This window comes from Balaenoptera physalus (genome assembly GCF_965194825.1).
Source record: "Balaenoptera physalus genome assembly, chromosome: 16".
In the NCBI taxonomy this organism is placed as follows: domain Eukaryota; kingdom Metazoa; phylum Chordata; class Mammalia; order Artiodactyla; family Balaenopteridae; genus Balaenoptera; species Balaenoptera physalus.
In genome coordinates this window covers 23,064,415-23,086,748 of record NC_138898.1, presented here as the reverse complement: position 1 = coordinate 23,086,748, position 22,334 = coordinate 23,064,415, and the positions used below count along the sequence as shown (strand labels likewise).

The 22,334-nt window shown below is 49.8% G+C and overlaps 1 protein-coding gene and 1 long non-coding RNA gene across 12 annotated transcripts in view; one reads left to right on the top strand and one right to left on the bottom strand.

Moving 5' to 3' along the window:
• The window catches only part of LOC309645382, a 180,343-nt gene that overhangs the window by 64,281 nt on the left and 93,728 nt on the right, over positions 1–22,334 (bottom strand). The gene's annotated exons all lie outside the window — the stretch shown is intronic.
• Positions 1–22,334, top strand: part of DLGAP4 (DLG associated protein 4) — a 136,756-nt gene that overhangs the window by 98,380 nt on the left and 16,042 nt on the right. For 7 of the 11 annotated variants that reach the window (XM_082430113.1, XM_082430116.1, XM_082430118.1 and 4 more), the window contains 3 exons: positions 8,240–8,601; positions 11,077–11,165; positions 11,692–12,104. In XM_082430113.1, the coding sequence (XP_082286239.1) occupies positions 8,240–8,601; positions 11,077–11,165; positions 11,692–12,104 (864 nt within the window). The other 4 variants (XM_082430117.1, XM_082430119.1, XM_082430122.1 and 1 more) reach the window with 2 other exon arrangements.

Below are 22,334 nucleotides of genomic sequence, written 5' to 3'. Positions count from 1 at the left end.
CAGGGTGGTGGGGTAGAGAGAAGCCCAGCTCTGTGACATGTGCTTTTGTGGGGGAGGGGCAAAGCCTTATAGATGGGGGAGGCCTGGGAAGCAGGGGGCAGGACTCCCCAGGCTTCTGGAGTGTGTAATGGAGTGCATGGGGGTCCCCTCTCTAGGAGAGCAAGGCCGACGGCGGGGAGGAGAGGCTCAGATTCATTCTGGACACACTCAGCTTGAGATGGCCTTGGCACCTCACGCAGAGCTGCCTGGTGTGCCGGGCTATTGAGATAGGAGGCGATATGCCCTTCCAGCTGCAGTCAGATCTGCGTGCTGTAAATCCTCTGACTGCAGGCCAGTTTGGAGGGACTTTGTGAGGAATGCTGTGGGCAGGAAGAAGATACCACCGTTCCCAGTGTCCAAGCGGCCCCAGGAAGCCACGGACCCTGTCCGAGAGGAGGCAGCTCTCTCTCAGGCCTCCCTGGCTTCCGTTCACCAGCTAAATTACCTAAATGCCACTTTGCCGAGCCATGCCCTGCTCAAATGTGTCTTCCCATGCCTTGGGCTGTGCTGCCCCGCTCCTTTGCTCGGAGCATCCCTCCACCTGAAAGCCCTGCATTTCCTTGCCCCTCAGTGACTCGGGCCCATCCTTCCAGATCCAGTCAACCTTCATGTCTTCCAGAAAGGTCCCCAGCTGTCCCCCAGAAGGTGATCACTCTCTCCTTCATCGAGAAACTGTGGTAACTGGAATCATAGGGCCCACGCCAGGATTACAAACGTCTTCATGTCTGCCATGTCTTTGAATTCTACTCAGAGCACATTGGGAGTCACACCCCATTTTCTGGGTGAAACAGTTGACATGTTCAAGGCTGTTGCCTCTACATGACCCTTACGGAGTTGGCACAGTGGGCGGGGCATAGGGTAGGGGTCAGGCTTCAGGCAGCCTGGGTTCAAGCCCTGGCCCCAACACTGCCTGGCTAGAAGGTGAGCTTGGGCGAGTCTCCCCACCTCTCTGAGTCTCACCTGGAAAACAGGGCAATGACAAACCTACCTCACATATCTGTTCTGAGGGTTCATTTGGCCAAAGTACAATCCATTCTCGTTATTCACGGTGCTTACATCCATAATGTCTCACAAACATTGAATTATCGAATACTGAACCATTGCTCCTATGGGAAATGCAGAGTCCCTGCGTTTCCACCCACTACCAGCACAAACCACCAAGGTTTCTGTTAAAGATACCTTATTTAATATTGTTGATTTATTAACACTGATCTAGGCCGACAGCACCGTAACTCAAGCCTGAGCAAAGCTTATCTGACACACGTGTTTTCTCCATAAGGCACATCACAACCTTCTTGCACTTAGGAACACTGGACAACACTTCAGCACTATACTTGGGGGCCATTTCAAGCAGAGAAATCACCACCAACAAAAAAACACACAAAAATGTGAAAGCACAGCACTAAATAGACCAGGAAAAGGGTGCTTGTTTACAGTATGAGCTGAAACAAGAAGGCAGTGTTGCTTTGTTCAGCCTCAGCTGGGAACCTGTGTGTTGGGAAACTCAGATTTTCAGGTTCTGCTCATGTCTGCAAGTGGCCGCAAAAAAAGCCCCACGAGTATGAGTCTTAGCAAGTAGGCGAATTTGCAGATACAGAATCATGAAGAATGAGGACTGAGTGTAGATGGAGTGCTTGCTCAGTAGCACTGTTAACTTTGGCACTGATACCAACAGGAGGGCATCCTGAGTGCACCCCTTCTGGGCAGGGCTCCAAGGGTGTGGCCGGACTCCCTGAGCTTTGTGGCTTTGTCTTTCCCAGACATCTTTGTAACCTCTTGGCTCCTATGGACTTTGGGGTCCGAGGCAGGTACAGATTCTGGAAGCCCTGAGTGCCCCCACTGAAGAGCTTGTTCTACTTCCACTGGGTGGGTGGTGGCACCATTGGAAAGTTTCAAAGCAGTGGCGTGATTGGATTCCTCAAGTGGCCCATTGGCCAGGGTGGAAGAGGGACAGGAAAGGCAAGATAGGAGGGTGAGGGGCCAGGGAGCAGCGGTGTGCAGCGTCTAGAGGAGGCTGGCTCAAGGTGGGGGGAGAAGGGAAGGATGGGGAGGCAGGTAGGGAGCCCCTGGTTGTGGGCAGTGGGGAGGAGCCCCAGGAGGATGCTGGGGTAAGAGGTGCTGCCAGTCTGTCTTGCTGGCATTTGAAATTGAAGTTTGATGTTGTTACTCTTAAGGTACAGTGAGGGAGGTGGCTTCCAGGCTGGCATAGGGGGAAAGTAGAGGGCACATGGGCCGTCAGCAGGAAAGTGGCTCTAAGAGGTCAGTCTGTCCCCGATCCTGACTTAGCTGCTTAGAATTCTCTCCCAGCTTCCCCTGCTTTGGGGGAAGAAACAGGGAAGGAGGGAGGAATTTGAGGCTAGGTGGGCGGGAGCCGTGAGTTCTGCTTTAACCGTAGCACACAAGTTAGCTCCCCAATTTAGCTGCGTGGTTTGACAGGTTACTTGTCGGGTGAGAGAAGGAGGGATCTTATAGGCTCTCAGCCCTTCCTCCGACAAGCCGGGCAGAGCCAGCAGAGGACTTTAGGGGGTTCTGGCTCTGAGGCCAGCTCCATTCACGTGGGGTCTTGCATGGGTCCGCTGCCTCTTATGTAAAGCCTACGGCCATGGCTCCTACACTGTTTAGGCCACTTCTCCTTCAGCACCCCTGCCAAGCTCGGGCCCTTGGGAGCCAGCAGACGTGAGGACTGGGCTGGGCCTCCAAGGCACTTGCAGGAGGCTAGCATGCTGGGGCTGCTGGGGAAATGGAGCCACAGCCAGTACTCTGAGCACCTGAAGCTCTGATTGGCCATCTTGTACACCTTGACATTAAAAAAACAAGATGTGGAAACAAATCCATTCTGACCTGAAAAATAGAGTTTGCAGGATAAAATCTAGGGCAGAAGGCGGAAATGAGACAAAGGGAGCTTCTACTTAGAAGAAGCAAGGACTTGTGCACAGTGGGGCAGGGAGGCTGGGCTGGATGTCTGGGCCCAGGGGCAGGTGGCATCACACAGCCAGCTTCTGTCTGAGCCTTGGCGTGAGGGGCCGGCATGGCCAAGGTGAGGGCAGGGAAGCACGCGGCCCCCGGGCACAGCTGTGCAGTGTGCAGACGATGCTATGTCTCAGCGATGTTTCACTCAGGATCTTTAAAAATATGCACAAGGACCAGCTGGAGGAGACAGTCACCCTGGAGTGATGTTCACCCCCAAGCTTCCTGGGCAAATCTGAAAGTTTTCCAAGAGTGAATGGACAAAGAGTTGGACCCATATGCCATTTTGGTGTAAACTGTGGCACATAGAATGTCTCCCCAGGGCAGGGAGGACCGCAGTTACATCCTGGCCGGGCCAACATCTTGGGTCTCTGGGGCACTTGCTTCCTTCTAAGGTTTAGTTGGCAAATGATGGTTGTGCACCCTCTGGACTGGGGACCGGCTGCTGACCCGCATGGGACACATGCTCAGTCGGAGACCTGGCCACAGCCCTGAGTGCTCCAGAGGAGAGGGTCAGACTCTCCTGGCCTGGGCCAGGAAGGGCTGAGAGTGGAGGGACTGGCCGGAGGACGGGAGGCATGAAGGATGCGCAGAGGGGTTCTGGCAGGAACGGTGCATGTGCAAAGGCTTTGGCGCCTGAAGAGTGTGGTGTGTTTGGGAAGGGTGTGTGGGTTCTGTGAAGCTGGAAGGGGCATGCTGAGCGGGTGGGAGGGTGGGAGGTGAGGCTGTAGGGATGGGTGGGTGGGACCAAGCAGGAAGGGCTCCAGATTTGAGATGGGACTAGAACCTTGGGTTCTGAAGTGCTGGGAGCCTTCACTATGGCTAAATCTTGATTTTTGGCAACCGAGGGGTTTTTGTAGCGATGATGAGGTTCTTCTTCTTATTCAACAAATATTTATGGAGAGCTTTCTATGCTTGAGATATTACCCTGGGCCCGGGACACGACCTGCTGTGCCAAGACAGACAGAGCCCCCAGCCGCCTCAGGCCTGTAACCATCAGCAAGTAAATGCCTCGCTGAGCTGATGACAAATGTGATGGGCACTCTGATGGAGATCCTGGGTGATGGGAGAGTAGGGAGCAGTCAGGGGAGGCCTCCTAGAGGAAGTGACACTTGAAACATGTGAGGTGCTGAGAGAAGCCTTCCAGGCAGAAAGAACAGCTTATGTAAAGGCCCCGAGGTGGGAGGAAGTGTGGTGGGCGTGAGGAACACAGACTGGCTGGATCGCTGTGTTGGAAGGGGCTGGGGGGGGTGTTGGCCTATATTTCTTGGCATTTCACGCCTGTGAAATGAGAGCTGTCCTGTAGAGTCGGGCCCCATCCCCCTGCCCTGGGGGGGACAGTGCTCACAGCTGAGAGATGCCCTGAGATCCTCTCCATTAGTCACACCACTTGTCTGGCTGTCACCTGTGCCCCAGGAGACATAGAGAATCCAAGATGAGTTCACTTTTTCTTCTTTCACAGGCCATCTGGCCTGGCCTCCCTCTAGTTCACTTTCTCTCTCATGAGTGGCTGCGTCAGCAGGACTCTGGCCTACACAACCCTGAGAGAGAGGCTGGAGGGTCAGTCCTCTGTCCAGGCCCTTGGACAGTCCCATTATCTCCTGGCTGGGGCAGTTCCCTGCACAGACTGACTCCTCCAGGCCAGGGTTAGCCCCACCACAGGTGGGGACAAGGACCCTGACTGGGGTCACACGGCCTCCGCCAGGCTTAGAGCCCAGTTCCGGGTCCTCATGCTCACTGCCACCCCCGTTAGGGGCATATTCCCCCCCTTAAACATTTTGAGATTAGGGCTTCACTTTTCTAATCTGGGGCAGAAGACTCCACTGAAGCTTCCTTGGGATATTTAGGCCAACCAAACAAACAAATCCTGAAATCCCCAATGAGTTGTGTCTCTGCTGGGCTCTGGTGGTCATGGCCTTCAGTGGGCTGCTCTACGTGTCCAGCTCTTGGGGGAGACTGCCCCTGGCTGGTCAGAGAACCAGTCCAGCCTCCCCACCAGTGGCTGGGGAGTGGTAAAATTTTGGCTCACCCCCTGTCCTCCAGGCCTGTCTCCCTCTGTACCAGAAACTAGTCAGAGCCATGCCAGCACTGGGCTGTCTGAGCCTTGACCTCTGTGATGTAGCCTATGTAATCACTCCCTGTGGGCACACAACTGGTATATGACAGAGCTGGGGTCTGAACTCAGTCTTGTCTGGTTCTCTGCTGCCTTCTGGCTTTTGGATCCTCACTACCAAAGGAATGACTCTCAAATGGTAGAATTTCAGGCAGTGGGGATGGAGGGATTCCTAGCAGGAGTCTCCCTTTCAGTCACAGTGAGGGCAGCCTCCATACTTACCCTTAAATGAGAGCATAAATGGGAAAATGCTTTGAGTTAGTCAAGAGCTATGTGAATACGGTGTGCTGTTAGAACTCCTCCACCCCCACTGAACAGATAACGGTACTAAAAAGTTCACTGGGGGACAGGGACTTCGGTGAGGCATTGTCGGGGCCCGGAAGCCAAGCCTCTGCCTTTAGTCTAGGCCCCTCCTCCAGCAGCAGTCGGGTCTCAGCTTGGGTGTGCCCCTGCACACTGGTTCCACAGTCCAGCAGGATGCTGAGGGGCACAGTGGTCAGTGAAAGCCTCAGACACTTGCAGCCCCAGCCCAGCAAGCGGGGGGGGCCTGAGGCCCGGGGAGTGGAGTGTGGTGGGCTGTGCAGCTGTGCAGATGTGGTTGCCACTTGCTGCTGGCAACTCTGGGCAAGTTATCTAACTTTCTGAGCCTCGCGTGCCACATCTGTAAAGTGGGCATAATCATATCCCCACCTCACAGAGTCACTGTGAGGTGTAAATTACAGAGTCATAAAGCTGCTGAGCACAGCTCAGTAAGCGGCCCAGCTTCCGGCTGTCAGCCTGTGCCTCACAACCAGCTGAACACAGGAGCTCATCTTCCAGAGTAGGCCTGTCCCCTTCCACAGGGCAGGGCCCTGGAGGGTCCTCCCGCAGACTGAAGCCCCCCCTCCTGCCCCTGCACCACCCTTCTTGGGTTGGGGAGTCAGAGACTGTGGGTGTGTCTTTCTGGAGGGATCCCTGAGCAGAACTGGGAAATTTTGAACAGAGGAGGAACAGTGCTCTTGGCTCTGAGCTCCCAGAGCACTTAGTCACCTAGACTAGGTCAAGCACAAGACACGGCTCCCAGCTCCTGGGCTTTTCTGCTGTGGCCTCTATTGCTGTTGAAGCACTTGTGTCACGGCTGTTTCTCTGCTGATGGAGGCTCCAGCTTTCCTGGACCCCAGTACAGGGCCTGGCTTAATACACGTCTATCAGGTGAACAGACGGATGGATGGGCTTTTTATATTACATTTTTTATTGTTAGGTAATTGTATATAATTTACATACAGTTGTAGGAAATAATACAGAGGGATCCTGTGTACCCTTTATCCAGTTTCCCTCAATGGTAAAATCTTGCAAAACTGCAGTATAATTATCATAACCCGAATATTGACATAGGTACAACCCACCAATCTTACTCAGATTTCACCATTTTCACTTGTATCACCTGTGGTGTATTTAGTTTGATGCAGTTTCATTGCATGTGTAGGTTCATGAATCCACCACCACAGTCAAGATATAGAACTCCCATCACTTTGTACACACTGGGGTCCTCCCTGTCGCCCTTGTATAACCAAGTCCCTCCAGCCTCCCCATCACTCTCTCCCCCTGGTCTCCCCACCAACCACTAATCTGTTCCCATCTCTATAATTAGGTCATTTCAAGAATGCTTTATAAGTAGAATCACGTGGTTTGTAACTTATTGAGATTGCTTTTTCCCTCGGCGTAATTCACTTGAGATTCATCCAAGTAGTTGCTTGTATCAGTGGTTCATTTCTTTTTGTTTCTGAGTGGGGTTCCGTGGTCTGGGTGCACCACAGCCATTCACCCATTGAGTGGTAGGTCTCTCGGTGAGCTTGTTTCCACTTTTGGCCTATATCAAATAAAGCTGCCATGAACATTCCTGTATAAGTTTTTTGTGAATGTGTTATCATTTCTATGGGATAAATGCCCAAGGTGCACTTGTTGGGTTGTATGGTAATTGCACGTTTAGTTTTCCATGGTTGTATCATTGTATATTCCCACCAGCTGTGAATGAGTGATTCCATTTTTCCATATCCTCGCCAACATTTGGTGTTGTCACCAGTTTTTATTTTGGTCATTCTGATGTTTGTGTAGTGATATCTCACGGGAGCAGATGAATGGATTCTGCTGTGCCTTGTCACTGCCCCTGTGGCACTGGGCCTCATTTTGAGGGTTTCCATTAAGCCATCACCATCACCGTGATTGGCAGTCCCTTGAAGGCAAGGCTTAAAGCCACTCCTCTGGCTCCTCTTCCGGCCCGGGCCTCACCTGGGGAGAGGCTCGTTTCAGTCCTCACTGGGGAAAGGGCAGTTGGAGTTAAGATGCTGAGAAAAGCCACTGGATGTGACCCAGCCCCTCACAGCAAGTAGCTACTGCTGTTTGAAAAGCACCTCCTGTTTCAGAACAAAAAGTTCAGCGTTTACGAAGCCAGCTGTGGGCCAGCCCTGGGCCAGATTCAGAACGGGACTCTGAGACACCAACTCCCACCCGTGGCGGGTCCTGGTTCCCTGAATCTTGGTGGAGAACAGAGAGTCTGACCGGGCGTGATGGAGTCTTAGGGGAGGTAGACTGGTGTGGGGGGTTTTCACATAACAAGGTGAGGGGTGGGGTGGGAATGGCAAGATGTGGGGAAGGACATCTGAGCCCTGAAAGATGTGTTGGTCTCTGACCAGACAGGGAGAGGGCATCCAGGCAGAGGAAACAGGGGTGGAGGGAAGGTAGGGTAGGAGGAAAAGACCTGGGCAGGGGAGTGGTAGGTCTCTCGGTGAGCTTGAGGACAAGTGAGGTTAACCATTCCTTAGCTGTCCTGACCGTCACTCTGCTGTCACCATCCAGCCCATGCCCCGGATGGATAAGACCTTTGTGTGGGACTCAGGTGGAGGGTGTGTTTGGTCCATGTGGGCCTCCCCCACTAGACTTGGCCTTGGCTCAGCATGAAGGTGGGCAGGGCCTGTGTCTGTCTGTCTTGGTCATTGCTGTGTCTGACCCCCATTCTCCTGCTCCAGAAATCCTCACCGAGGCCAGAGCTAGGGTCGGGTCAGGTAGGGCCTCAGCCCTGACAGGGGCTCGAGAGGGCTGAGGCCTCACCTTCTCCCCCGCCCACCTCTCACCCATCTGCAGGTTCATCATGCCTAGTGGCGTATAAGAAGACCCCGCCACCGGTCCCTCCACGCACCACATCGAAGCCGTTCATCTCCGTCACGGTCCAGAGCAGCACCGAGTCTGCCCAGGACACCTACCTGGACAGCCAGGACCACAAGAGCGAAGTGACGAGCCAGTCCGGCCTGAGCAACTCGTCGGACAGCCTGGACAGCAGTACCCGACCGCCCAGTGTGACACGGGGCGGAGTCACCCCAGCCCCCGAGGCCCCTGAGCCACCCCCAAAACATGCAGCTTTGAAGAGCGAACAAGGGACGCTGACCAGCTCCGAATCCCACCCTGAGGCCATTCCCAAAAGGAAACTGTCATCTATAGGAATACAAGTAGGGGCCCCTTTCGCACTCTGTCCTCGGCCCACGCCGTGCACCTGCCTGCGTGTAATTACATCTGGTGGAGGCCCACTAGGTCTCCTGGCAAAGGTGGTTTGTCTATTTTGGGGGGTCGGCCCCAAGTGGCCAGACCAAATTCCACCCATAGCCACGTCTTCCTCACGTTCGCCCAAACGTGCTGCAGGCTCTGCAGCTGTGGGCAGGTGTCCCTGCTCCAGCGATGGGTTGTCCCAGTGAATGTAGTTACACTCAGCCAGCCATCTCCTGTCCACTGTTTGCCTGTCCACTGTCTGTCTGTTCACTCCACCCTCTGCCCTGGCAGCCGAGCGTGGGAGGCGGGACTGGCCTAACAGTTCTCTGATCCAAGGTCAGCTCTGGTGCGGAGGCCACAGCCCCACCTGGCGGTGGGAGCAGCGTGCAGCGTAGACGCCGAGGGCCAGGGGCCCAGGACTCAGGGCCCTGGAGCCTTGGGGGTTGCTCAAGGGGAACTTTGCCCAGAGCCCTCTCGGGCCTTGGGGACAGGTAGGTTGCTTGAGGTGCCAGGCCCATGTCAGCTTGAGAAGTGGGATGTCGGTCCCAGTGCATTCCTCTGTGAGAAAGGATCCAGGCAGATAATTCCCTGGGACCAAGTGGCCAAAGCCAGCAGACCCTTCAGGAAGCCAGGCTCACTGTGCGCCCATGGCCAGGGCACACAGCAGGGCAGGGTGCGCCAGCTTCCCCTCCACTGCTTCATTGCACCTCCTGCATGCACCTGACATCAGTAATCTGTCTGCTGTTAGCTGAGCGGGGAAAACTTGGGCCCTGCCTTGCAGCCTTCAAGAGTTGCTCTAAATCCAGACTACAGTGGAGCATACTCAGGGCAGGGAGGGAGGGCAGCTACAGTGAGCCTAAGAGCTTGGGGAAGGCAGAGCCCCTCCAAACCCAGAGGGCGATCAAGGAGGTCCAGGTGGTGAGCATTGTGGCTTAGATTGGACAGGATCTCCGTTTCCCCAGCCACCCCTGTGCAGTTGGGCATGGCCAAGTAGATGACAAAGCACCAAAATTACAGAAGGAACATGGGACTCAAAGGGGGGCAGAATGGACCAGAGACGGCTCACTGGCCGATTTCTTGCACTTGCCTCTTGGAGAGGAAAAATTTTGGCACATATACAAGAAGAAAGTCAGCCAGGAGACTATTCTGTTTTCTGGGCTCCTTCATAAGGGGTCCAGCCCCTGTCCTGTACAGCTCTCAGGAGAGATTCTAAGGAATACAGAAAATAGTCTAGTCTCAGGGTCTTTGTTTGGGCAGCCCCACCCTCTCCTTGGCCAAACCGGATGTTCTTATCTTTCCAGAAGACCTGAGAGAGAGTTAGACTCACCCTGATCCTTTCACTCAGAAGTTCACGCAGGGCTGAGTATTCTGGCTCTTGGGCCCATCCAGGCTTCTCCCCCGGGCTCACCCCACCCCCACTCCATGCTCTCCAGGCAGCTTCTTGAGACCCGGTGATGCTGCATCCTCTGAGCTGGCTCTTGCTGAAGGAGAAGTGCAGCTGCACCCCCATGGCAAGGAGAAGCCTGGTGCTCAGCCCCTGCCCGGGAAAGCCTCCCTGGCCTCTGTGAAGCCAGGAGACGAGAGTCTCCAATTTCCAAGGACACCCCTACAACTCTCGTCCCACCCCTTGGCGCCTCGAGCCCTGGGTCAAGTGTGTGTTCTCCTTCATTCATGAGTGGTGGCGGAGGGGCTGACCTGGCTGCTCCGAGGCCACGTACCTCTGTCCCGGAAAAAAAGGTAGGCCCAGGGCATCACTGGTATAGAGAAAGAGTGCCAGCTTTGCACGTGGCTCCCCTGGCCCACCCAGTGCTGAAGGTAACCTCAGCGAAGTGTGATCAAGGCCCAGGGCTGGCATCCCATAGGGCCCAGCGACTTGGCCGGCTCTTGCCTTGATGGCAGCTTTCAAATCCAGAACTGCTGTCCAAGGTTTGCCCCTAGTGCAGGCGCCTCCAGCCTGCCCTTCAGCTGCAGGGTTGGGGGAGTGATCTTTGCCTCGAGACAGCCCCGCTTCAACTACACCAGATAACGGCTGTGGCTTTGTGTGTGTGTGTTTTCTTTCTCTTTCGTTGTCCTTTTTTTTTTCTTCTCTCTGATGCGTGTGAAGGAGAGGACTAGAAGGAACGATTCCCACCTCTCGGAGGACAACGGACCCAAAGCGATCGATGTGATGGCACCCTCCTCAGAGTAGGGAAAGCCAGTCATCTCCACCCCATCCCACCTCCCACCCACCTGCCCGCCCGCCTCCGCGCGAATGAGCAGTGCCCGGCTTAACCTGGTCCGGCCTCAGGCCCACGTGCAGTGTCCGCATGCCTCGTGTCTGTCTGTCCACACGTCCGTTTGCGTCGTCCCACTAATGTGAATTTCAGCAGCAAGTGTGGTGTTTGTTCTTTATTTTTGTCTTTGTCTCCGTGCCGTTGCTGTCGTTGTCCTTCAATAAGGTTGACTGCATTCAGCCAGTGCCAAAAGAGGAGCCCAGTCCCGCTACCAAATTCCAGTCCATCGGGGTTCAGGTAGAGGACGACTGGCGGTAAGTGGCACCGAGGTGTTGGCTGCCTCTCCCCTCTCCTCTCCCTCCCTCTGCTCTCCCCTCTCCTGCGCCTTCTCCTCCTGCTCTCCCTAACCCACTTCTCCTTGCTGGATTTCTAGTAACCGAGCTGGGTTTGGGGTGCGGGCGGTGGCCCAGGTGTGGGAGGCTGGGCGGGCGGGTGTGCTCAACGAGCGCTTGCTCTGTGAGATTAATCAGCCACGGGGGCCGAGGCCGGGCGGAGACGTGGCCCGGCACCCCGGCGTTGGTGGGCGTCCTGGCCCCAGTGCAGTGAACAGGCAACCTTATGACCTTGTCTGTGTGTGCGTGTGCGTGTGCGTGTGGGCGGGGCGGGGGCTGAGCAGAGAATGAGACGGGGGCTGTGGGACCCGCTTCAGGCGCATGGTGAGCAGACGATGCATCCGTTTCTCTGTCTCCCGTGTGTCCGGGTCGGGGTGGCCTCTGGTCTCTGGCCCTCTGGGTGACTCACCCCTTCCTGTCCCCACCCCACTCCACCCCGCACCCACAGAAGCAGCGCCCCCTCTCACAGCATGTCCTCCCGACGGGACACCGACTCGGATACCCAGGATGCCAACGACTCGAGCTGTAAGTCATCTGAGAGGAGCCTCCCGGACTGCACCCCACACCCCGACTCCATCAGCATCGATGCCGGCCCCAGGCAGACCCCCAGGATTGCCCAGATCAAGCGCAACCTCTCCTATGGAGACGACAGCGACCCTGCCTTAGAGGCATCCTCGCTGCCCCCGCCCGACCCCTGGCTGGAGACGTCCTCCAGCTCCCCCGCGGAGCCAGCACAGCCAGGGGCCTGCCGCCGGGACGGCTACTGGTTCTTGAAGCTGCTTCAGGCAGAAACGGAGCGGCTGGAAGGCTGGTGCTGCCAGATGGACAAGGAGACCAAAGAGAACAGCCTCTCTGAAGAAGGTGGGCGCTGTGAGGCCGGCCCGGGGGGGCGGGGCGGGAGGGGTGCGGGTGCCAGCCCCAGCCTCCGAGGTGGGGGTGGGGGGGTTCTTAGGTTCTCTTCCTGGGTCGGTTGTGATTCCACCCCTTACTCTCATTCTTTCCTTTCTTCCATCCATCCACCGACCTAATCAAACCTTTTTCCAGAAAGGATTTACGGCAGCAGCTGCTAGTTGCACCGGCTGTGGGGTCAGCAGCCCCCGGGTTTGAATCCCAGCTCTTCCCTTACTAGTGAAGTGACCTTGGGCAGGTTCCTTGAGCCTCAGTTTCCTTACCTATGACATGGAGATAATCCTACCCTCTGATGCGGCAGTGCATGTTCAGGGCCCGACGAAGTGCCGGACACAGAAAGTTGGCACCATAATTATGCCTTTGGCGGCTCCTTATTGAGCACCTACTGCATGCCAAGCACCAGGGATCTAACTGGACCTCAGCACCAGGGATCTAACTGTGAACCTCAGCAGGGTGTGAAGAACTATGAATGGGTTAGACAGAAGTCATCTACTTTCCCACTTAGGCTTCTGTCTATACCATGCCTGTTTCCAAAAATTCCCCCAAGAAATTAAAAAATAGTTCTAGAAAGAGCTAGAAATATGTAGGGAGCCTAGATTCACAGGTGTTTGATACAGGGGAGGGGTGGTTTGGAGGCAGGCCCCTGGGAAGCTCCAGCCCCTAGATGGCTCCCCTTCACAGACCGTGCAGGAAGGACAGTTCTCCGGAGTATCCAGAAGGGATGGAGCCAGCATCCCACCGACCCCTGGTGGGGCAGGGCCTGAGGAAACCACCCCTTGATGACTCAGAGGCCCTGTTTTCACTCTCTCTAGGCCAGTCCCCAGCTTTGATGTCACACCCACTGGTGTGCAGGGAACTGTTGTGAGGTATATACCTAATAACCTTTTATAATACTAGTGTTTACACAATCAGAACAGAGGCAAGGATCAGAGAGAGCACTAAATGGCTTCTAACAGAAACCATCCAGCCCTCTGCCCTTCCTCAGCCTTCCCCACTTTCAGCTCTCGTCAACTGTGTATTCTGGTATTTACCTTCATATTTCTTTTTAAATGGGATTACCTTTTATTTCCTCTCAAATTAATCGTCATTATGTATTGATCTCTACTGTAATAGCTCAGTATTTAGCTCTGTCACCTCCACTTCCTGTGCCCCACCCTCCATATATTACATCAGTTTGGGGTTAAAAAACAACCAATATTTCTGTTTGCTATGAGCATGTAAATGATGTTCACTGCAGAGCCTTGTGGTATATTATGATTTCATTTTCTTATACATTTTGTTTTTCCTAGAATGAATGGTTGCCTCATTTTTTTTTATACACTTTATTTTCTAAGCTCTTATTTGTCATTTTTTTCACATGCTCCACCAGATCGGCCAGCCCCTCATCAATATTATTTTCCAGGTGTGCAAACGTATCAGATAATCTCATGATCTCCTATTTTTTCCTGCTGCCCTCTGTCCTCTGCCCTGATATGGCCAGCTTGCTTTCTGGGCCTGCTGCCAGGCTGCTGTCCAGAGACTTCCCTTTTCGTCACCTGGGACTGCCCTTGGCTACTTTACTGTGATGGACACCCTGCTTTTTTGGACAACATGGTCTTCCGCTTTCCTGGTTTTAGCCCCTCACTTTACGGGAGCACACCTTCAGTTGGAGATAAATTTTTGGAAACTGTATGTCTTTATTCAGACCTCATATAGTTTGGCTGGGTGTAAAGTTGAAAATAGTAAATACAAATTATTTTTGTATATAAATGTAGATATAATTTATATATAAATATTAAAGTTGAAAGTAACTTTCCCTCAGAATCTTAAAGAGGCCGTATTATGTTTAGCTTCCATTACTTGTGCTGAAAAGTGTGAGGCCATTCCAGTTCTCAGTTCTTTGTATTATTTTATCTCTGGAAGCTGTTAGGATCTGTTAGGATCTTCACTTTACCTCTCTTATGAAATTTCTCAATGATGTGCCCCGGAATGGGTCTTTGTGCCAGTAGTTAATAGGCCACTTTTATGTGGAGACTCAGGTCTTTTGTCTCTTGCAGAAATAGTCTTGTACTAATTTTTTAAAATAATTTCCTCACTTCCACTTGTTCTGTTTTCTCTCTCTGAAATTCCTGTCACTCACATGTTGGATCTGCTGAGTTGATCCTGTCTCTGATCTTTCCTTTCTCTTACCTTTTTGTTGTCTCTCTTTCTGGAAGGCTTTCTTTTTTTTTTTCTTTTCTTTTTTTTGCATGCTGTAACAACTTTATTGAGATATAATTCACATGCCATAAAATTTACCCTTTTAAAGTGTACAGTTCAGTGGCAGTTAGTACACTCATAATGTTGTGCAACCATCACTGTTATCTAAATTCAGAACATTTTCATCACTCCAAAAAGAAACCCCATGACCATAAGCAGTCAGTCCTCATCCCCTCCTCCCCACTAGCTCTTAGCAACCACTAATTCTGTTTCTGTGGATTTGCCTATTCTGGACACTTATGTAAATGGAGTCATATAGTATGGTTGTATGACAGGTCTTTTGTGTCTGGCTTCTTTTGCTGCATGTTTTTAAGGTTCATCCATGTTGTAGCATGTATCAGTTCTTTATTCCTTATTGTGGAATAATACTCCATTTTATGGATAATACATTTTATTTATACATTTATCTGTTGATGGACATTTGAATTGTTTCCACTTTTGGGCTAGTATGAATAATGCTGCTGTGCACATTTGTGTACAAGTTTTTGTGTGGATCTGTGTTCATTTCCTTTGGGTATATAAGTAGGAGTGGAATTGCTGGGTCATATGATAATTCTGTTTAACTTTCTGAGGAACCTGCTAAACTTTTCCACAGTGGCTGCACCATTTAACATTCCCACTAGCCGCACACGAGGGTTCTAATTTCTCCACATCCTCACCAACACTTGTAATTATTGCTCTTTTTGATTATAGCCATCATGGTGGGTATAGTAGTACCTCACTGTGGTTTTGATTTGAGTTTCCATGGTGGCTAATAAAGTATAGCATCTTTGCAAGTGCTCTTTGTGTATCTTTTTTTGGCGAAATCTGTTGAGTTTGGGAGGTTTTCTTGACTTTATCTCTAAACTCTGTACATCAAATGTTTACTACAGCCATTCGTATAAGAGCTCTTTCTTACTCTGTTCCTTTTTTCGTAATATTTTGTCCTTGTTTTATGGATAGAGTATCTTCTCCTACCTTTCTAAGATTTACATATATATTTAAGAAGTTTTCATGTCTCTGTGTTGTCTCTATTTCCTTTAGGCTCCTTTTTTCTATGTGTCTTTTTGGGTTGGAGTCTTTCCTGGAATGTCCAGTGATCTTTAGTTGTTTATTCATATTAAAAGTGAGGAACTAACTCAGGGGTAGGAAGGGATGGAGTAGAAGATTTCTGTTTTTGTTGCAAGCCTAGTAGTTCCACTTGCTGTTTTTTAATTTTATGATTTAATTTAAAATAAAACTTCGGAATTCCCTGGCAGTCCAGTGGTTAGGACTCGGCCCTTTCGCTGCTGTGGCCCAGGTTCAATCCCTGGTTGGGGAACTAAGATCCCGCAAGCCGTGCGGCACAGCCAAAAAATTAAAATTAAAATTAATTAAAGGGCTTCCCTGGTGGCGCAGTGGTTAAGAATCCGCCTGCCGATGCAGGGGACACGGGTTCGAGCCTTAGTCTGGGAAGATCCCACATGCTGTGGAGCAGCTAAGCCCGTGCGCCACAACTACTGAGCCCACATGCCGCAACTACTGGAGACCGTGCTCTGCAACAAGAGAAGCCACTGCAATGAGAAGCCCATGCACCGCAACGAAGAGTAATCCCCACTCACCGCAACTAGAGAAAGCCCACGTGCAGCAACAAAGACCCAAAGCAGCCAAAAATAAATAAATAAAATAAATTTATAAATTGCATGTTATGTTCTTTAAAAAAAAATTAAATATAGTAAAATAAAATAATTTTAGAGTTAGCAAAAGCAAACTATATAATATAAAAATAGCGAAAGTCATGGTAATATACTGGTATGTTGATAATATATGGTAATAACATCAAAGATGAAGAAATAATTATTTAACTATCAGGATAAAAACTCTTTGGGACTTCCCTGGTGGCGCAGTGGTTAAGAATCCGCCTGCTAATGCAGGGGACACGGGTTCGAGCCCTGGTCCGGGAAGATCCCACGTGCCGCAGAGCAACTAAGCCCGTGAGCCACAACTACTGAGCCTGCGCTGTAGAGCCCGTGAGCCACAACTACTGAAGCCCACACGCCTGGAGTCTGTGCTCCGCAACAAGAGAAGCCACCACAATGAGAAGTCCATGCACCGCAACGAAGAGCAGCCCCCGCTCACCGCAACTAGAGGAAGCCTGCACAGAGCAACGAAGACCCAGCACAGCCAAAAATAAATAAATAAATAAATAAATAAAATTTATAAGGAAAAAAAAAGAACAGCATTATTTAAAAAAAAAAACTCTTTAATAGCAGAATAAAACTCGTACAAGATTTTGTTTGAATACCTCTGTTCAAGTCTTTTGAGTATATACGTAGGAGTGGAATTGCTGGATCATGTGGTAATTCTATGTTTAACTTTTTTCCATTTTTTTATTGTGGTAAAATACATATAACATAAAATTTGCCATTCTAACCACTTTTAAGTGCATAATTCAGTGGCATTACTTATATTTACAATGTTGTATATTACCAACATCTATTTCCAAAACTTTTTTATCACCCCAAATAGAGATTCTGTACCCGTTAAGCAATAATTCCCCATTCCCTTCTCCATCCAGTCCCTGGTAAGCTCGAATCTACTTTCTGTCTCTATGAATTTCCCTATTCTAGATCTTTCGTGTAAGTGGGAAGATACAGTGTTTGTCCTTTTGTGTCTGGCATGTTTTCAAGGTTCATCCATGTTGTAGCATATCAGAGCTTTATTCCTTTTTATAGCTGAATAATATTCCGTTGTATGTAAATACCACATTTGTTTGGTCCATTCATCTGTTGATGGACACTTGGGTTATTTCCACCTTTCAGCTACTGTGAATACTACAGTGAACACGATATGAGAATCTGTTTCAGTCCTATTTTCAGTTCTTTTGGGTTTAAACCTAAGAGTGGAATTGCTGGGTCACATGGTAATTAATTCTGTGTCTAGCTTTTTGAGGAATCGCCAATGTTTTCCACAGCAGTTGCACCATTTTACATTCCCACCAGCAATGCATAAGGGTTCCCGTTTCTCTATATCTTTGCTAACACTTGTTATTTTCCATCTTTTAAAAAAATTATAGCCATCCTAGTAGGTATAAAATGGTATCTCATTGTCCTTTTAAAAAGATATTTTATTTATTTATTTTTTAATTATTATTATTTTTTTATGGCTGCGTCGGGTCATAGTTGTGGCATGCGGGATCTTTCATTGCAGCGCATGGGCTCTTCATTGCGGTGCGCGGGCTTCTCTCTAGTTGTGGCTTGCGGGTTTTCTCTTCTCTAGTTGTGATGTGTGGGCTCTGTGGTTTGCGGCACGTGGGCTCTAGTTGAGGTGCTGGAGCTCAGTAGTTGTGGCACGGGATTAGTTGCCCTGCAGCATGTGGGATCTTAGTTCCCCGACCAGGGATTGAACCCACATCCCCTGCATTGGAAGGTGGATTCTTAACCACTGGACCACCAGGGAAGTCCCCACTGTCATTTTGATTTGCATTTCCCTAATGACTGATGCTGAGCCTCTTTTCATGTTCTTATTGGTCATTTGTATATCTTCGGAGAAATATCTATTCAGTCTATTTAATTGGGTTGTTTGTCTTTTTGTTGTAGAGTTTAGGAGTTCTTTACATATTCTGGATAATAGGCCCTTGTCAGATATATGATTTGTAAATATTTTCTCCCATTCTGTAGGTTGTCTTTTCACTTTCTTCATAGTGTCCTTTGATGCGCAAGTCTTTAATTTCGATAAAGTCCAATTTATCTGTTTTTCATTTATTGCTGTGCTTCCATTTATTTTTAAAACTATGAGTATATATTAATTTAATAAAAATTAAAATTAGGACAAGAAAACAATTGAAGCAATGAGAGACTAACTGGCAGCTCTGTGGGCAGGGCCCGTTGAAAGGTAGGCTTCTGTAGACACCTTCTCAGAATACTGGTTTTAAATAACATACAGTAAAAATTATATCCAGGGCTTCTCTGGTGGCACAGTGGTTAAGAATCTGCCTGCCAATGCAGGGGACACAGGTTCGAGCCCTGGTCCGGGAAGATCCCACATGCTGCGGAGCAACTGAGCCTGTGCTCTAGAGCCCACAAGCCACAACTACTGAGCCCACGCACCACAATTACTGAAGCCTGCGCGCCTAGAGCCTGTGCTCTGCAACAAGAGAAGCCACCCAACAAGAAGCCCGCGCACTGTAATGAAGAGTAGCCCCCACTCACCACAACTAGAGAAAAGCCCGCGTGCAGCAACAAAGACCCAACACAGCCAAAAATAAAAATAAATTAATTAATTAAAAAAAATTATATCAGGGCTTCCCTGGTGGCGCAGTGGTTAAGAATCCGCCTGCCAATGCAGGGGACATGGGTTCGAGCCCTGGGGCAGGAGGATCCCACATGCCACGGAGCAACTAAGCCCATGTACCACAACTACTGAACCTGAGCTCTAGAACCCACGTGCCACAACTGCTGAAGCCCGCGCACCTAGAGCCCTGTGCTGCGCAACAAGAGAAGCCACCACAATAAGAAGCCCGCGCACCGCAATGAAGACCCAACGCAGCCAAAAATAAATAAATTAATTAATTTAAAAAAATTATATCAAGATAACAAAGGAAACCAATTACGTTAAAATAGTTTCTAAAATAGTGAATAAATTTGTGATATAATACCATATATACTTCTTTGTTAAGGCATTAATAGTCTAGCAGTCAGTCTAAAACTACTATAATTTTAAAGTAATGATGACAGTAAACATTATTTCAAGATAACTGTGACCACTGTAATGTGATATGAAATTATCTTTGATTTCTATTGGTGACAATGTGACAGGTTCTGCTGACATTGAACTAAAGTGGTTTGTTGCCCATTTAAGTTTAAGGGCATCCTGCTTTAGGGTGATTGGGTGACAAACTGGCCTTTGCCTTAGAAGATCTTGAAATGTCAGTATCTTTTCTCTAGAATCCTTCAGAATCTTCTTCAGAAAAGAATCCTCTAGTTTCTTTGGGGGCATGTGTCTGGTTGCTGGCATTCCAGGTGCAGGGTAGAGGGAGGGAGCTCGCAGACTATCACTCACTCCATGCCATCTGCCATTGACCCTGCCTGGTGGCCTAGGGTCAGAGCATCTAGAGCAGCGCTGTTTGGTAAAAATATAATGTGAGCCATGTGCTTTAAATGTTCTAGGAGCTGCATTTAAAAAGCAAAAAGAAATAGGTGAAATTAATTTTTGTTATCTTACACAGTATGTCCAAAATAGTAGTGTTTCAACATACAGAATTATTGAGGTGTTACATTCCTTTTCATACTAAGTACTTAAAATCCAGTGCATATTTTACTTTATCGTACATCTCAATCCAGACAAACCACATTGCCGGTGCTCGCTTGCTGCAAATGGCCGGGGGCCGTTGTATTGGACGGCGCAGATGAGGAGAATAAGCCTGGGTGGGCGTGCGCAGATACCTTAGTGACTCAGTGTTGGTGCAGCAGGTTAAACTTTTCTGTACTGCACTTAATTCTAATTCTTTCTGGATTGAGAAGATGCTTACTTGCTAAGCATATGTCACGCCAAACAGTATTGGTGTTACCGTCCTGTAATATTATGGGGGGAGGGGTGCTCTGTCAACATGATGACATTTCTTAATAAGCAGTCCCCAACCCCTGCTGTTGAACCCAGCCTCTGGATGGAGCCCTTTTCACAGCCCTACATCAGTGACTATAACTTAAAGATAGATGTAGTCACGTTGCTCTGTCCCTTAGATGCAAGATAAATATTCTGACTGCTCAGGTAAATCAGTAATGCCCATGCAGGTGGCTACCTCTCTTGGGTGGATTTTGTGTTATACCACCATCCATCTCCAGAACTTTTCAACTTCCCAAACTGACACTCTGTACCTATTAAATGCTAACTAACTCCCCATTCTCCCTCTCCCCGCCCCTGGCAACCACCATTCTACTTTCTGTCTCTGAATTTGACTACTCTGGGTACCTCATATAAGTGGAATCATTAGGTCTTTGTCCTTTTGTGACTGGCTTATTTCACTTAGCATAATGTCCTCAAGATTCATTCATGTTACAGCTTATATCAGAATTTCGTTCCTTTTTAAGGCTGAGTAATATTCTGTTGTATGGAGAGACCCCATTTTGCTTATCCATTCATGTGTCCGTGGATCCTTGGGTTGCTTCCATCTTTTGTCTGTTGTGAATAATGACATTTCCTATCTCTTAGGACCACAATTCTTCGTTGACACCACCATGCTTTCTGATCAAATTGTGTACGTCCACCCAAGGCCCTGTCTGACTTATGGCCACAAGTTTTAATGTCACTGTTCTTACATATGTGGAAGAGCTTCACCAAGGAGGTGCCTCAAGGAGACCAGGATACCTTCATATCATGCAGAAGCTTGGAGGGTATTTACAGGCAGGGGGAGAGGACAGGGATTCCAGATGGAGGGAGTAGCACGTGCAAAGGCACAGAAGCAGGAAGGGCAGGGCAGGTCCAGGAATCACAACTGAAAAGAAAGGGGTGGGAAGAGGGGGATGGTGGGTCACAAGAGTAGGAAGCTGACTGAGAAGGGCCTCAAATATCAGATCAAAGTATTGGGCATTACCCTCCAGGCAGGGGAGAGCAGCTGGGGGATCTGAAGCAACAGTGAGACGGTCAGATTTTCTTTTTAGAAAGATCACCCTTGATTGCTGTGTGGATAAAGCTTTGGAAACAGGGAGACCAGGGCGGTGGGGTGGAAGAGGAAGGAATGGATAAACAAGAAATTTTCTGAATGTTCTGAATGGACCGACTAAAGGGGCACAGGGTTGGAGTCAGGTGGATCCCTCCAGCTTCCCTGGTTTGGGCCACAGGTGGATGAAGAGGTCATTAACTTGAAAGAGGGAGGCGGAGGCAGGGCGTGCTTGGCTGGATAAGGAGGGGCTCTTGGGGAAGCAAGATTACAGAGGTCAAGTTGTGCAGATGTCTTTCTTGCTGTTGAAGGAGATGCGGATGAAATGAACGCTTCAACTTAGTCTGTGGGAACTCCTGTTGCCAGGAGGTTGATCAGGATCGTTCCAGAGTGAGTGGAGAATCAGAGAGCCTTGAACGCTGGGCAGCCTACCATGAGCCAGCACTCGGCATTCATCATCTTGTTTACTCCCGGCTATCCAGTGAGGTTGGAGCTATTAAAATCGTGTCTTGAAGAAGAAACAAACATGGAGGTGAAGTGCTCTGCCACTCAACAGCTGTGTGACCTTGGGCACATCTGAGCCTGCTTCTCCCCATTGTTCAGTGGCAATAATGACCCCACCCTCAGCCTATGGTGGGGGTAAGATGAGACTCTGTGTATGCAGAGTACTTGATGGTGAATGGCAGCAGCCATGCCTGCTGCAGCTGCTGTCACCATCACCCTAACTTATGGATAGACACAGCCCAGGCCAGGAGCTGAAAAGGAGGCCATACCTCTAGCCTCAGTGCTGGGAGATGAGAGGTGAACAAGGGTAGACATAGAGCTAGCAGCCTGAGGGAAGGGGCCTGCCATCCCATTTCCCCAGCTCTGGCGAGGAAGGAAACTAAGAGACCTTGGGCGAGTCACCTCAGTTCTCCAGGCCTCCACTTCCTCACCTGTGAATTGGGTGGACAAATACCAACCCCACAGGGCTGTGTATTAATGTAAGATTAGAAACACAAAGCCCTTGGCAAGAACCCAAGAGGTGGTAGCATTTATTACAGTTGTCGTTGTTAATGTTGATATTAATATTACTAGAAACAGGGATTGTAGCCTCCTCCACTTTCACCAGTGGGCAGTTCGGAGTGCAGGTCTCCTTTTTAGGACCTCCCCTAAAGAACTGGTTTGTGTGTAGAGGCGTATACAAGGATGTCTTTGCTGTATTATTTGTAATAAAGCAGGCCCCTCACTGCCTATCACTAAGTGTTCAGTTACCTTTGTTGCATAAAAAGTGACCTCAAACTTAGTGACATAAAACAACCAGCATTTTATTACGGTTACGGCTATAA